Source organism: Schistocerca nitens, chromosome 8, assembly GCF_023898315.1.
Source record: "Schistocerca nitens isolate TAMUIC-IGC-003100 chromosome 8, iqSchNite1.1, whole genome shotgun sequence".
Lineage (NCBI taxonomy): Eukaryota > Metazoa > Arthropoda > Insecta > Orthoptera > Acrididae > Schistocerca > Schistocerca nitens.
The window spans coordinates 93,750,349-93,765,752 of record NC_064621.1 but is presented as its reverse complement, the minus strand read 5'-3'; the positions used below and the strand labels follow the sequence as shown (position 1 = coordinate 93,765,752).

Below are 15,404 nucleotides of genomic sequence, written 5' to 3'. Positions count from 1 at the left end.
GCTAAATATCGCCCCATAACATGCCTACCAACAATATACAAAATATTAACTTCAGTCATTAAACAGAAATTAATGACACATACAACACAGAACAAAATCATAAATGAAGAACAAAAAGGCTGTTGCAAAGGAGCACGAGGATGTAAAGAGCAACTGATAATAGATGCAGAGGTGACATATCAAGCTAAAACTAAACAAAGGTCGCTACACTACGCATACATTGATTACCAAAAAGCTTTTGATAGTGTACCCCACTCATGGTTACTACAAATATTGGAAATATACAAAGTGGATCCTAAATTGATACAGTTCCTAAACATAGTAATGAAAAATTGGAAAACCACACTTAATATCCAAACAAATTCAAATAATATCACATCACAGCCAATACAGATTAAGCGTGGAATATACCAAGGAGACTCATTAAGTCCTTTCTGGTTCTGCCTTGCTCTGAACCCACTATCCAACATGCTAAATAATACAAATTATGGATACAATATTACTGGAACATACCCACACAAAATCACACATTTGCTATACATGGATGATCTAAAACTACTGGCAGCAACAAATCAACAACTCAACCAATTACTAAAGATAACAGAAGTATTCAGCAATGATATAAATATAGCTTTTGGAACAGACAAATGTAAGAAAAATAGCATAGTCAAGGGAAAACACACTAAACAAGAAGATTACATATTGGATAACCACAGCGACTGCATAGAAGCGATGGAAAAAACGGATGCCTATAAATATCTAGGATACAGACAAAAAATAGGAATAGATAATACAAATATTAAAGAAGAACTAAAAGAAAAATATAGACAAAGACTAACAAAAATACTGAAAACAGAATTGACAGCAAGAAACAAGACCAAAGCTATAAATACTTATGCCATACCAATATTGACCTACTCATTTGGAGTAGTGAAATGGAGTAACACAGACCTAGAAGCACTCAATACACTTACACGATCACAATGCCATGAATATAGAATACATCACATACATTCAGCAACAGAAAGATTCACATTAAGCAGAAAGGAATGAGGAAGGGGATTTATCGATATAAAAAACCTACATTATGGACAGGTAGACAATTTAAGAAAATTCTTTATAGAACGAGCAGAAACTAGCAAAATACACAAAGCAATCACTCATATAACTACATCAGCTACACCACTACAATTTCATAACCACCTCTACAACCCTTTAGACCACATAACATCAACAGATACGAAGAAAGTAAATTGGAAAAAGAAAACACTTCATGGCAAGCACCCGTATCATCTAACACAGCCACAAATCGATCAAGACGCATCCAACACATGGCTAAGAAAAGGCAATATATACTGTGAGACAGAAGGATTCATGATTGCAATACAGGATCAAACAATAAACACCAGGTATTACAGCAAGCATATTATTAAAGATCCCAATACCACAACAGATAAATGCAGACTTTGTAAACAACAAATAGAAACAGTAGATCACATCACAAGCGGATGTACAATACTAGCAAATACAGAATACCCCAGAAGACATGACAATGTCGCAAAAATAATACATCAACAGCTTGCCTTACAACATAAACTTTTAAAACAACAAGTTCCTACATACAAGTATGCACCACAAAATGTACTGGAGAATGATGAATACAAATTATACTGGAACAGAACCATTATAACAGATAAAACAACGCCACATAACAAACCTGACATCATACTCACCAATAAAAAGAAGAAATTAACACAACTAATCGAAATATCCATACCCAATACAACAAATATACAAAAGAAAACAGGAGAAAAAATTGAAAAATACATCCAACTGGCTGAGGAAGTCAAAGACATGTGGCATCAGGATAAAGTTGACATCATACCAATTATAGTATCAACTACAGGAGTCATACCACACAATATCCACCAGTACATCAATGCAATACAGCTACATCCAAACACATATATACAACTACAGAAATCCGTAATTATTGATACATGTTCAATTACCCGAAAGTTCCTAAATGCAATATAACACATACCGTACAGTTAATAGGAAGTGACGCTTGATCAAGGTCCGCGTCACTTTCCATTCTCAACCAGACTTAACGTCTGAGAAAGTAAAGAAATAATAATAATGACATATCGAAACCATATATACATGAAGAAGTTGAGACACCATCCTCCAGGAAAATCAGAAAACCCGAGACCATCTATAGAAGGGATAATAAAATTTCCTCTTATCTTTGTAGGGAGCGAAATCCACTATCAAAAAGAAAAGATTGTAAAGAAAATGCGAAAATTTTGCGTTTCAATATGAAGAGCAGAACGGGAAGAAATACTGCCACATACACTTCAAACAAAACTGAGCTTGTTGACAGGATAGGTAAAGAGAAGGACTATGAAAAGAATGGTAAAAGTGTTGTAGTTTATACAGATTAACGCAGCTAAATGACAGGTAACAACTATTTAAGGGACAAAATGAACTTATTCTTTATTCGCACAACACACATTAATACATTTGACTACCAAATTATATTACATTGCCCCAACAACAAACACGAAACATGTATATTCCACAGAGTCTAATGCACTCTGCACATCATATCTTGTGCGCCACTATGCACGCTGGAAAATGTTTGTTCACATATCCCCAACACTCCCCAGTGAACAAATATTTTTCAGATACTCAACACTACACATCCGAGGTTAAACGATAATGTTTCATCAGATTCTGAAATTTGTCCTTACTGAGAGGCTTGGTTAGGAGATCAGGTAACATTTCTTCTGTGCATAGATAACTGAGGATTATATTTCCCCGTTCCACATGATGTCTTATAAAGTGATGGTTTATGTCGATATGTTTGGATCTTACATTCGTGACATTATTTTTTGCAAGTTTAATAGCTCCCATATTGTCACAAAATACCACAGTTGGCTTTAATGTTGGAGGAGATTCTATTTCACTCATCAGTGTGCGGATCCAAGAGCTTCTTTGATAGTGGAGGACAAGACCATATATTCAGCTTCTACAGTACTCAAAGCAACAGTTCTTTGTCTCTTACATGACCATGACATCAATGCTCCCATTAGTCTAAAACAACTTCCAGTGATGGAGTGTCTGCTTTCCAGCGCATTTCCCCAGTCTGCATCACTTATCCTTCCAAATTTATATTTCCAGTTTTAGAATATTTTAGCTTATAATCAGTAGTTCAATTTAAATATCTCAATATTCTCTTGACTGCCATCCAGAGCTTTTCCCTCGGATCACTGCAAAACTTGCTTACTGCATTTGTGGCAAATGCAATGTCTGGTCTGGAAGTCTGTGCTAAGCACAGTAGACTTCCTACAGCTTCCAATTAGGGCATACTTTCCTTATATTTCTTGTCATCATCAGTTATTAGCAGTTTTACATTGTTTTCCTTAGGAGTAGAAATAGGTTTACAATTTTCCATATTGAACTTTTCTAAGATCTTCCTTGTGTACAATCCATAATTCTTCTCTGTTGGTACTTCTCAGAATCTTCATGCCTAAGTATTGATTAATTTCTCCTCACCACTGGTGAGAAAATTTCATTGTAATCTATTCCTTGTTTCTGAGAATATTCTTTAACTACCAAACTGGCTTTGAATTTTGGTATTGCACTCTCATGACTTTTAATACTAAGCACCCATTTGTTCTTAGTGGCTTTATATTTTCAGGTATGTCAACCCATTCATATGTATCATTATCCACAAAAGATTGCAGCTCCTTTTCAATAGCCTTTTTCCAGTCTTGAGCATTTGAGCTTGCTAAAGCTTCATCAACTGTGATTGGTTCATTGTTGATTGTTTGAGCAGCATACATTTCATAATCTGGATATTCTTTTGGTTTTGCTATACGTGAAGACCGCCTTAAACCGACTTCCTCTGCTGAATCATCTTCCTCAATTTGATTCTCGGGTAGCACATCAACTTCCTCTTTATTCTCGTCTTCCTCTGTTTTAGTTTCCATCTCTGTTTCAGCACTATCACACATTATGCTTGGTTGCCTTACTGCATCATTTTGATTACTTTCCTTTATTTTAGGTCTATAATCCTCCAGAAATACTACATCACTACTACTTATAATCTTAATATTCCCAGGATTATAAAATCTGTAGCCTTTTCAATCTCTACTACTTATTATATTCTTATTCACAGGATTATAAAATCTGTAGCCTTTTGAATCCTCACAGTAGCCATGAGATTTTGCATCCCACTTTCCTCTTAATGGTTTTTGAATCTGAACCATAGCTTCACATCCAAAGACTTTTAAGTGCTTTAGATCCGGTTTCTTCCCAGTCCGTACTTCATAAGGTGTCTTGCGTCTCACAGCTTTGTTAGGTGATCTGCTAATTAAATACACTGCTGTTGACACAGCCTCTGCCCAAAAACACTTAGGTAGCTCAGCATCGCTTAACATACTTCTTGTCTTTTCTACAATGGTTCTGTTGGGTCGTTCTACAACTCCATTCTGAGAAGGACTGTAGCGAATGGTAGTCTGATGCCTAATACCCATTCCATTCAACTGTTCCTTAAACCGTCTGTTTACATATTCTGATCCATTGTCTGATCTAATAATTTTAATTTTCTTCCCAGTCTGTCTTTCGACCATTTTGCAATAAACAACAAATACATCATTCACTTGATCCTTGCTACTTATAAAATAAACATGCATGTATCTAGAAAAATCATCTATGAATGTCAGGAGCTACCTCCTAAGGATTTATTCTCCATAGGTCCACAGAGATCTGAGTGCATGAGTTGGAAGACTTCGGTGGATCTGCTCTGACTCGATTTAAATGGCAGTCTAGCCTGCTTCCCTTGCAAACACACTCCACATTGAACATTATTCATTCCATAATTTTCCATCCCAGTTGCCATATTCTTCAGTGAAGTCATACTTTTCCTATTCAAATGTCCAAGTCTTCTATGCCACAAGAAACTTTTTGCAGCATAAACAGAGCGATTTCCTGTTTCAGCAGTATTTTGAACTGTATTCACTTTGTAAATACCTCTTACATTAGTTGCAGTAGTTACAATATCACCTCAAGAGTCTATCACTTTGGCTCCCTCTATATCGAAGATAACTTTATTACCCTTCTTTACTGTTTCGCTTACTGACAACAAATTAGTTGCAATATTCTTTACATAATGTACAGTAACAATTTCCTTTTCCCCATTCAGAAGCAAATTAAGATTCACTTTTCCTGCGTGTTCACATCTTAACTTAGATCCGTCAAGTGTGGAAATTTCAATGTCAGTCCTTGACTGAACATCATACAAACCTGACGGAGCTTTGGTAGTGTGCACAGATGCTCCTGAATCTAGGAACCATTCTGCATGATCGTCACTCGTTTCATTGAAAGAGTAAAAAACAGAACATGCCTTACCTTTATCGGTAGTCTTTCTCTCAGGACTACTAGAATTAACATGCTTCTTTTCTTTTATACTTAACTTTTCGTTACACTTTGAAGCAATATGTCCAATTTTCTGGCATCTGAAACATCTTATTGGCTTCTTCTTCTTGTAGTTAGAGTACAAAGCCGGCGCTGTTTCTTTTTCTGAAGCATTACAATCTGGTTCATTCTTCACGTCCTGTAGAATCTTTACTTTAACACTTTCCGCTGTAATGGGTATTCCCGAACTTTCCAAACCCATAATCATTGGCTAACATTTCTCTGGTAGTCCAGCTAACAATAACGTTCCAATCCATTCATCCACAATTTCAAAACCAATATTGCTGAGACGATTGGAGATTGAAATTATAGTATTCACATATTCATCCACTCTTTTACACTTATTCAATCTTGTGGTTATCAGCTCACGAAGTAATTCTACTTTTCTGGTTAAACCACCATCTTTAAATTCGATTGTTTGTCCCATACCTCCTTTGTTGACGTAGCCTTTTCTATGTGAACATAATTCACTGGCTCAATCAAAAGGAATAGTTTTGATTTCGCCTTCCGATCCTTAGTAACAAAATTTAATTCCGTAGGTGCCAATTTACCGTTTACGGCGTCCCATAAGTCAGCCAAGTGCAAATACGCCTCAACGGAAAATTTCCAGGTCACGTAATTTTCGCGCCCTACAAGTCGCTCTATTTGCAGTATCTGTGTTGTACTCATTTTACAGTTATTTTCTTCTTCGTGTAGCGTACACAATCCAACTTTATACGAACTTCCGCTAACTTTTTGCGCAAATACACGTCACCTTAAAGCTTATTATTTCGCTTTAATCCAATAGCTGGGCCCATCACCTGTTGTAGTTTATGCAGATTAACGCAGCTAAATGACAAGTAACAACTACTTAAGGGACAAAATAAACTTATGCTTTATTCGCACAACAGATATTAATACATTTGATTACCAAATTATATTGCGTTGCCCCATCAACAAACACGGAACATGTATATTACACAGAGTCTAATGCACTCTGAACATCATATCTTGTGCGCCACTATGCACGCTGGAAAATGTTTGTTCACATATCCCCAACAAAAAGGCAGAAGAACTAGTTTTACTGGAAGTGGCTCAGAAGGAATGAAACCAAGAGTTAGACAACGGGCCTATCTCTAGAGAAGGAAGTCATCAAGACTGACATAACACTGAAATTCAGAACGGGCTGAAAGTACAACGAATGCAGAGCGTCACATTGAGCGACGTGGTGTCGTCCACGGAGTGTGACAGTATGCAACAGATAATACGGACAGATAACGACTGTACACAGATAATAGAAGAACCACAAATGACAACAAGCATTACGAAGATGATATCGACATGAGTATACATCAGACTTGAAATAAAAGTACTTTGCGATAGGATCCATCACCTACATACGAATACTGAGAAGATTTAAAAAGACAAGATAAGTTGTGAAGAAGATATGTTGGCCGTAGCAATGAGACACTTTGCTCAACACAATCATCTACGACTTGCGTTTTCTTTATTGAAATATGAATTTCAAACATACGTTAGCAAAATATTAACTTCAGTTTGTTGCTGAGTGATGATAGAAAAGTGACAAGTAGGGAAAAGTCCTTTTGTTAATCATTTTTGGAAAAAATGGTGCATGTCGTCAAAAACAAATTTCAGAGCAGCCAATCAGCTTTCCTCTTTGCCCTATTTTATTTCTGACTCTCGTTTCTTCTATGAATGTCTTCTTGTCTGTATATTGATTTAATTCATTCATTTTCTGGCATAGCAAGTGGAACATTATGCAGTATCGCTAGCGGCCTCAGAGTTCTAGGCGACTCGCGTATCATTTCTTTATTTATCAGTGGATTTTTATCAGCTCTGTCCTTTCCTTTTCTGTTTCAACTATAAATACGTAGCTTGTCTCCAAACATTTTTTTGAAAAAAATCTGATTCATTCCTTCTTTGAACTGAATACCCGTGTAACAAACGCCTATCCTCCCCGTCTTCAATGTCCTTAGATCTGCTGAATAACAAGCTACTCTGCTTCGCCTGTGCGGCCTCATTGTGTGCTGTTTTAGCGGGCGTCTGGGCGAGAACTGTTGTCTATGGTCACCGCTAGCGCCTTGTCTGGCTAGCACTTTCCACGAAGCGCAACTGTGTTGTCCACTTCGAGAAAAACCGATGGCCTAATGACGACGATCTCAGAGCAACACTTTCTGGGAATTCCGCTACCAGATGACACAACGGTGGAAGCTATGTAGTTTACTACCATCGTGTTCGCTCTGAAATACCAGAACAGCACGCGGATAATAAGACTGTGATTCAGTAACGTGAAAGAGGAAGGACTTTTGCGGGATAGTATTTTGACTGAAGTACTTCTCATTGTCTCACAATATTATTAAATGATTGTTTTCTGCAGGGACAGGTATCCATATTTTGGGAGGATAAGAATATCATTACATTAAAAATGGGGAACACATAGACAGTATTGTGCAGTGATTTTTAATTTTTCTTTTTAAAACTTTTATTTAAAATTAGTGAGAGCATTTGCAGTACTTAGTTCTTTTGTGCCAAATTCACAGCAGGCTGACTGTGGGGCAGAGGGAAACCCAACTAGTGATGTCTGGAAAGGGCCAATATTCGCCTAAGGGGAACCTCCCGTAAACATTGGATTCACTAGGGGACTGGAACTGTTTTCATTAACTTGTGGAAGAATGTTATCTACTGTTACAGACGTAAATTGAGATCTTTGGTATGTGTAGCTTAGCGCACGTAGCTTCTCTCGAGTAGACTTTATGGTCTGTACAGATTATTTTCTTTAATCGGATTTTTATGTCGTTCGCAAACAGATGCATCTCGTAACCTTTCACACTAAATTAGACCATAGAAGCATGATCTTCCCCGAATGTACTTCTGAAAGCGATTCTGGTAGCTGGAGTCAAAGGTTTTTGTTAATCCTGTCTTTTGAGGTCTTCTGCTGATATTTCCATAGAAACAGCTTCCATCCCGTAACACCTGTTTCTTTCGAAGTCAAACACCAATTTTTATAGATTTAGTTTTAAGAATGGTTTCATAATGAAATGTTTTCATATAAATCTTCATCCCCTATTTCACACCATTGAATTAAAAAAAAAATTAAAAAATTAAAAAACACTCTGAATCACGTAGCTTTTTATTTCCAGTCGAGAGGCCAAATGCAGATTTTCTTAGATTTAGCTGTAAAAATGCTTTAGTAGTGCTTTAATAATGATTTGCTTAAAAAAATTCGCCGGTCATTTTATCCCCTGAAAGGTTGAAATTGCAAAAGTGCTGAAACTCTTATTTCTTTATTTCTGATGGAGAAACGAAATACCAATTATCAAATAGTTCAAATGGCTCTAAGCACTGTGGGACTTGACATTTGAGGTCATCAGTCCCCTAAACTTGGAACTACTTAAACCTAATTAACCTAAGGACATCACACACATCCACGCCCGAGGCAGGGTTCGAACCTGAGACCGTAGCAGCAGCGCGGTTCCGGACTGAAGCGCCTAGAACGACTCGGCCACAGCGGCCGGCGAAATACCAATTATCGTAGTTCTGGCTTCAAAAATTACCTTACTAGCGATATATTGTCAAAAAACTGATTATTCGCTGCCTCTAGGGGTGGAATTTGGAACAGTCTGTTACTAAACGACGCCTACAATATAAGATCAACGACCTGTGCAAATTTCACGTTTCCGTCCTTAGCAGTTTGATGATGAGTTTGATGATGAGTTAGTAAATCAGTCGGGCCGCATTTCACCCCAGTAGGGGTTTAATTTACAAAAACACTTCAACACGTATTTGTTTACTTCCAACCGAGAAGTCAAAGAGCAATTTTTAAAAAGTAGCTTTAAAATGCTTTAGTCGTTTCTTAATAATGATTAATAAAAAAAAGATTCACACACTATTTTACCCCCACAGGGGTTACATTTCCTAAAATGCCGAAACACGTGTTTCTTTATTTCTGATCGAGAAGCCAAATACCAGTTATCGTAGTGCGAGCTTCAATACTGCGTTAATAGCAACATATTTTCCAGAAACCCTTCACCCCTATTTCACCTCATTGAGAATGGAATTTCGAAAAATTCCTTATTAAACGGTGCCAACACTATAACATCCACATGCTCTCCAGATTTCAAGTTTCTATCCTTAGCGGTTTGGACTAGGCAGTGAGAAGTCAGCAACCAATCTCCCTTGTAACAGCAGGCGACCAACAGCTATCTACCACCACAACTGCATGTGGGTGACAATCGGTGGTCATGGAGAAAAGCGTGTTTTTACGCACACACACTTGCCGCGCGCGCACGTTTCATCTACATCTACATGCATACATACTCCGCAATCCACCATACGGTGCGTGGCGGAGGGTACCTCGTACCACAACTAGCATCTTCCCTCTCTGTTCCACTCCCAAACACAACGAGGGAAAAATGACTGCCTATAAGCCTCTGTACGAGCCCTAATCTCTCTTATCTTATCTTTGTGGTCTTTCCGCGAAATGTAAGTTGGCGGCAATTGTACTGCAGTCAGCCTTAAATGCTGGTTCTCTATACAGTAGCGATTCACGAAAAGAACGGCTCCTTTCCTCTAGAGACTCCCATCCGAGTTCCTGAAGCATTTCTGTAACACTCGCGTGATGATCAAACCTAGCAGTAACAAATCCAGCAGCCCGCCTCTGAATTGTTTCTATGTCCTCCCTCAAACGCTCGAGCAGTACTGAAGAATAGGTCGTATTAGTGTTTTATAAGCGGTATCCTTTACAGATGAACCACGTCTTCCCAAAATTCTACCAATGAACCGAAGACGACTATCCGCCTTCCACACAACTGGCATTACATGCTTGTCCCACTTCATATCGCTCTGCAATGTTACGCCCAAATATTTAATCGACGTGACTGTGTCAAGTGCTACACTACTAATGGAGTATTCAAACATTACAGGATTCTTTTTCCTATTCAACTCCATTAATTTACATTTATCTATATTTAGAGTTAGCTGCCATTCTTTACGCGAATCACAAATCCTGTCCAAGTCGTCTTGTATCCTCCTACAGTCACTCAACAACGACACCTTCCCGTACACCACAGTATCATCAGCAAACAGCCGCACATTGCTATCCACCCTATCCAAAAGATCATTTATGTAGATAGAAAACAACAGCGGACCCACCACACTTCGCTGGGGCACTCCAGATGATACCCTCACCTGCGATGAACACTCACCATCGAGAACAACGTACTGGATTCTATTACTTAAGAAGTCTTCGAGCCACTCACATACTTGGGAACCAATCCCCTATTCTCGTACCTTAGTTAGGAGTCTGCAGTGGGGCACCGAGTCCAACGCTTTCCGGAAGTCAAGGAATATGGCATCCGTCTGATACCCTTCATCTATGGTTCGGAAGATATCATGTGTGTGTGTGTGTGTGTGTGTGTGTGTGTGTGTGTGTGTGTGTGTGTGTGTGAGTGAGTGGGCGGATGGGTGTCAATTAGCTTGGTACATTCTGTAGCCAAGAGATAGGAAGAGCTAAAATTCAGAATATCTTCCTGAATACAACACACGTTGCGAAGAAGCGGACAGTTCCACCTGTTCTCTGCCAACTGCTCTCTTCTTTCTTGTAATCTGTCCTGACGCACGTACGACAGTGAAATTTTCCGTGTCGACAGGTGATCGAAGACTGGAAGTACGTGTCGATGGTGCTGGACCGGTTCTTCCTGTGGATCTTCACGCTGGCGTGCATCGCGGGCACCTGCGGCATCATATTCCAGGCGCCGTCGCTCTACGACAAGAGGATCCCCATCGACCAGCAGAAGTCTGCCATCTCCCTGAGGCCCAGCTACTACAACATCCCGTTCGATCTCCTCCACCAGAAGCCGATATACTGAGACACGTCTCACAGCTACAGCACACTGACCTGATTTTTAAATTCTTGAGCTCTCGTAAATGGATGGCCTAAGATTTGTTCTGTCTGGCAAATGGATTTGGTGAGCAGTTGGGTGACATGAGCAGTAAATTTAAGCTGGGCTAGGTTGTCAGCTAGGAATGTAGTCTCCTAAAGAGTGCCTGAGAGCTTTCCTTTGATTGACAGCGGTGACCAGAGAATCTGTACTTTTTGTTTAGATCTGCGTGAAGCCGAAATGCAGTGGACCATCCGATGGTAAAGAAACTGTTGAGGTATAACTGAATTACTGAGCGTCTTTTTTGTATTGAAAAACAGTTATATTAATGATGCCTATAAGAACTTACGTAATGGGGAAACACCTGAATACCCCATGTGCCTAAGAGCATTGCTTAGGAACCTGTTAGTCTGATGCAGGATAAAATCTGTATTGGAAACCGGCAATGCAGTATCTAAACCTGCCAACTTACCGTTTCCAATAAGCTACATTGGCGACAATCACTTAGTATCCATTGTTATACATTAAGCATTATGACAACATAGACATAATAAGGAAAGTGTAGTGAACGAAAGACAATGCTTACTTTTCATATAAGAAAGTCACAGATTAATAAGCGATAGTTATAGCACGTTGTTCATTGTTTGCATTAAAATTACGCTGATCGTAGTGATAGCTGACATTGAACCAATGTTTAAAAGCTTAGTACTATAAAAAGCACAGCATCGCAGAAAGTGAATACTAAATTCGAACTTGGCAGTATAAACGATCACATAAAACTTAGTTCTGAACTATTACTTTTACTACGATGGGAAGCACTTGTAATAAACATTCACAGCAAGAAGTCTCGGCCAAAGGACAAAATTAGTTTACTTCGCTCAATTTTGCGATGGTTCACTCTTGAAAAGTGTCTTATTGTTCAACGAGCTTTAGGTAACAATGGGGAAGTGAAAATTACAAATAGGGTTCTAGTGGAGAGATTTTTGTCTGCCAGAAACTGTTCAGACAACCCAAAATTATCGAAATGAGCAGCCGAATTTTGGGGGAGAAGGAGGCAGTCTTTATAGAAGAATTTTCATAGGAACGTGTCAGATACAATTCATGCTTGCTTGTCTAGAAGAGATAGACTAATGCTCAAACGAAAGGGCGCAGGACGGTTACTTGTTGCCGATCACCGCAAGGAGATCGACTCATCTCGTAGGAAACAAGAATATACCACCTCGGGGGAAGTGTAACAGGAATTTTTTCTGATGAATGAAACATTCACTATCTAGTATGGTGTACACAGCGGTCCTTTCTTACAAACTGAAGCTACATAGCATACGAGTGGTGGAGCTCTGAGCTTCACTATCTGGAATCAACGCTACACTAAACGAGCCGATGAAATACACTCAACAGTCCTGCTCAGCTTCACTGTACTAGTCACAAGAGACGATTGGAAGATTGGTTCCATTTGTCTGGCAGGTAGCTCATCCATATTTCAGGAAGCCTGTCTCAGTACGACAAAACATTACGTTCACTGTATTCGAATACCTTTAAAAATCACTATTATTTCTGGGAAACAAACACCGATTGCTGATTGTAACGTATAGCTATCTGACTTATCGTTTTCCATACTGTACTTGTACAACCGACAAATCTCAATATACTACATAATAAACGTTCACGCACTGAGGCAATGAACCGAATTGGTATGTACTTGCAAATTCGCTCCATACTCAATTTCCTAATGAAAATCTCTGACACAGAACCCTTTTTAAATGAGGAAATGTATTAGATAACGCTTCAAATATCTTGTAAATCTCGGTAGTATTTAAATAAAATGTCACTGCTAGAATTAATCACACAACATTTGGATTTTTCGTCGTTAATGGCGGCTATTATATTTGCGAATTTATAGAAAAGTATTCTTTCCGGTCTATTTTCGCATGTAAATGCCTCCATTTAAAATATTATGGTTAAATTTAATCCATTTATAATGATTCGTTTTATCCATTATGGTCGCCAAACGCGAAGTTTTGATAATAAGTTCTGTGAACCAGCATAGCCGATTTGTAATGTGCGCTCTAATTACGTAGTAAACCAGTTTCGCCAAGTTAAATTGCAAGGGATCGCAGATGAGTACTAGATGATCCAAAATGTGAATGGAATATGAAAACCACCGTTTCAGGCCTATGGCTCATATGTGATGTATACTTGTAGAAAAAAGTTATTAAACGAAAATGATATTACATTTGTGATGTTACAATAATTTAAAAGCATAGAATGAAACAGGCTGCAATATCAAATGTTTAAAAAATGATATTCCTGGAAAAGAAAAAAAGCTAGCGAGATTAATGATTTGCAAACGGCCAGTAAATGTGGTGCTATCTATAGGTAAGACTACGTGACGAAAATAATGTTTACATTACTTGTATGTTGAAAATACCTGTTATTTAAAATTTTAATCTCACGGAAGAATTGTACATAGGCATGTCTTATAAGATATTTTGTGTTAACCACTTAAGTTGCGGATTATTTTCAAATCCGAGGTTGTATTTCTTGTCAGTTCTAGTGCAGTAATAATCATCAGTATGCAAATTATCTATAGCACACTACTGAGGAGGAAGGCAGAGTGGCTCTTCACAAAGACTTCACATATTTTGATTTTCTGAAATTAACGCTAAGTAACATGTCTGTATTGAAGTGCCATAAACATTTTGAACAATGGTGACAATCTTCAGAACCAGTATAAAAAAATTTAAGAGGCGCTTTGCTGTGAGTACGAAATATCTTTGTTTTTATGACGTAAAATCCATACAATGAAACATGTTCATTTGCAGCGTAGAATGACACTGGGTAAAGAAAGATAATATTGCTTCTTCCATAAAATTAATTCTGCCAAATGCGTGACACGGTATAAAACTCAGGACAATCAATAATTAATTATATTCCTTAAAAGTGAGTTGTCACTTCAGATTGCTAATAATGAAATGCTCTCAGAAAGCTTATACATACAACACAAGGGTCCCTATTAAGTGCCCGTTTGTTAGGGACCAGAAATTTTTATTATAATTAAAATTCATTACTGTAGAATGTTAGTACAGACTACAGAAACAATGTAGTTGCTGTATGAAGAAATGCAACTCAAAGAAGCAATGTACAAATGTGGAGTATCTGTTCATAGAATATTGTTATTGTTATAAGAATTATGTCCCCTGCGTCTACCAATTTCTTTCATTTAGATTCGTATTTGTAAGTTGTGCCTTCAGTTCCTATAATAAAATTTATAAAATGTTTAATTGCATTTCATGCGTTTTCTTTGCAAGAGATCATTTTAAGACACATGTGAGTCGTTTCCTTCTTTAGTTCTACGGTACAATACAGTATTCCACCACTTCGAGAGGAATCCTCATCTATTGCTGTGCTGCACTGGTGTATGCTGCTAGTGCCAAAGTACACACTTAAATAGAGGAATCGGAATATAATAAACACTTGTAAAAACTCCCCATTTGTAAATCTTGTTTTTCGGAGTGGAAAAATGCAATCTATCCCATTGTCAAGAGTGAGAATGATCCAATACAAATTAAAATGGATGCTTCCTTTTGTTGTCAGAGGACCACCAACAAAGAATTTTCCGTTTCAGGAGAAACTGTCAAACAATTTTAGTACTGGAAAATACTGGAAAAATGCATGAAAGCAGTGCCCCCTGAGCGACCGGGCATTGCACGCACTTTGGAACTGTATGACGCCAGTGCCCCTGTCACAAGAAAAGTCTCCCTCAATGAGTTTTTGAGAAGAAACTGCATTCTAGAGTTTCTGCAACCCCCACACTCGCAGTTCCCCTTTCATCCTGTCGCAGCATCGATGACTTGGCTTTACTCCCTGACTCAGAAGCCACTTGAGAGGACCACGATTTGATACTTTTGACTATATCCGTACGAGCATGACTGACGAGGTGAATGGTGTTGCAGCAAACGCCTGCCACGATTACCGTTAAGACTGGAAACAACGCTGTCTTCACTGTTGCACTGAACGGGAGAAGAATAAAATTCATACTCAAAA

General features: G+C 38.3%; 1 protein-coding gene across 1 annotated transcript in view; it reads left to right on the top strand.

The window, feature by feature from the left end:
* The window catches only part of LOC126199087 (acetylcholine receptor subunit beta-like 2), a 298,793-nt gene extending 284,220 nt beyond the window's left edge, over window positions 1–14,573 (top strand). The window contains exon 12 of the mRNA XM_049935834.1: window positions 11,130–14,573. Coding sequence (XP_049791791.1) covers window positions 11,130–11,348 — 219 coding nt within the window. The 3' untranslated portion in view covers window positions 11,349–14,573. The remainder of the gene's footprint in view (window positions 1–11,129) is intronic.
* Window positions 14,574–15,404: the final 831 nt, after the last annotated feature.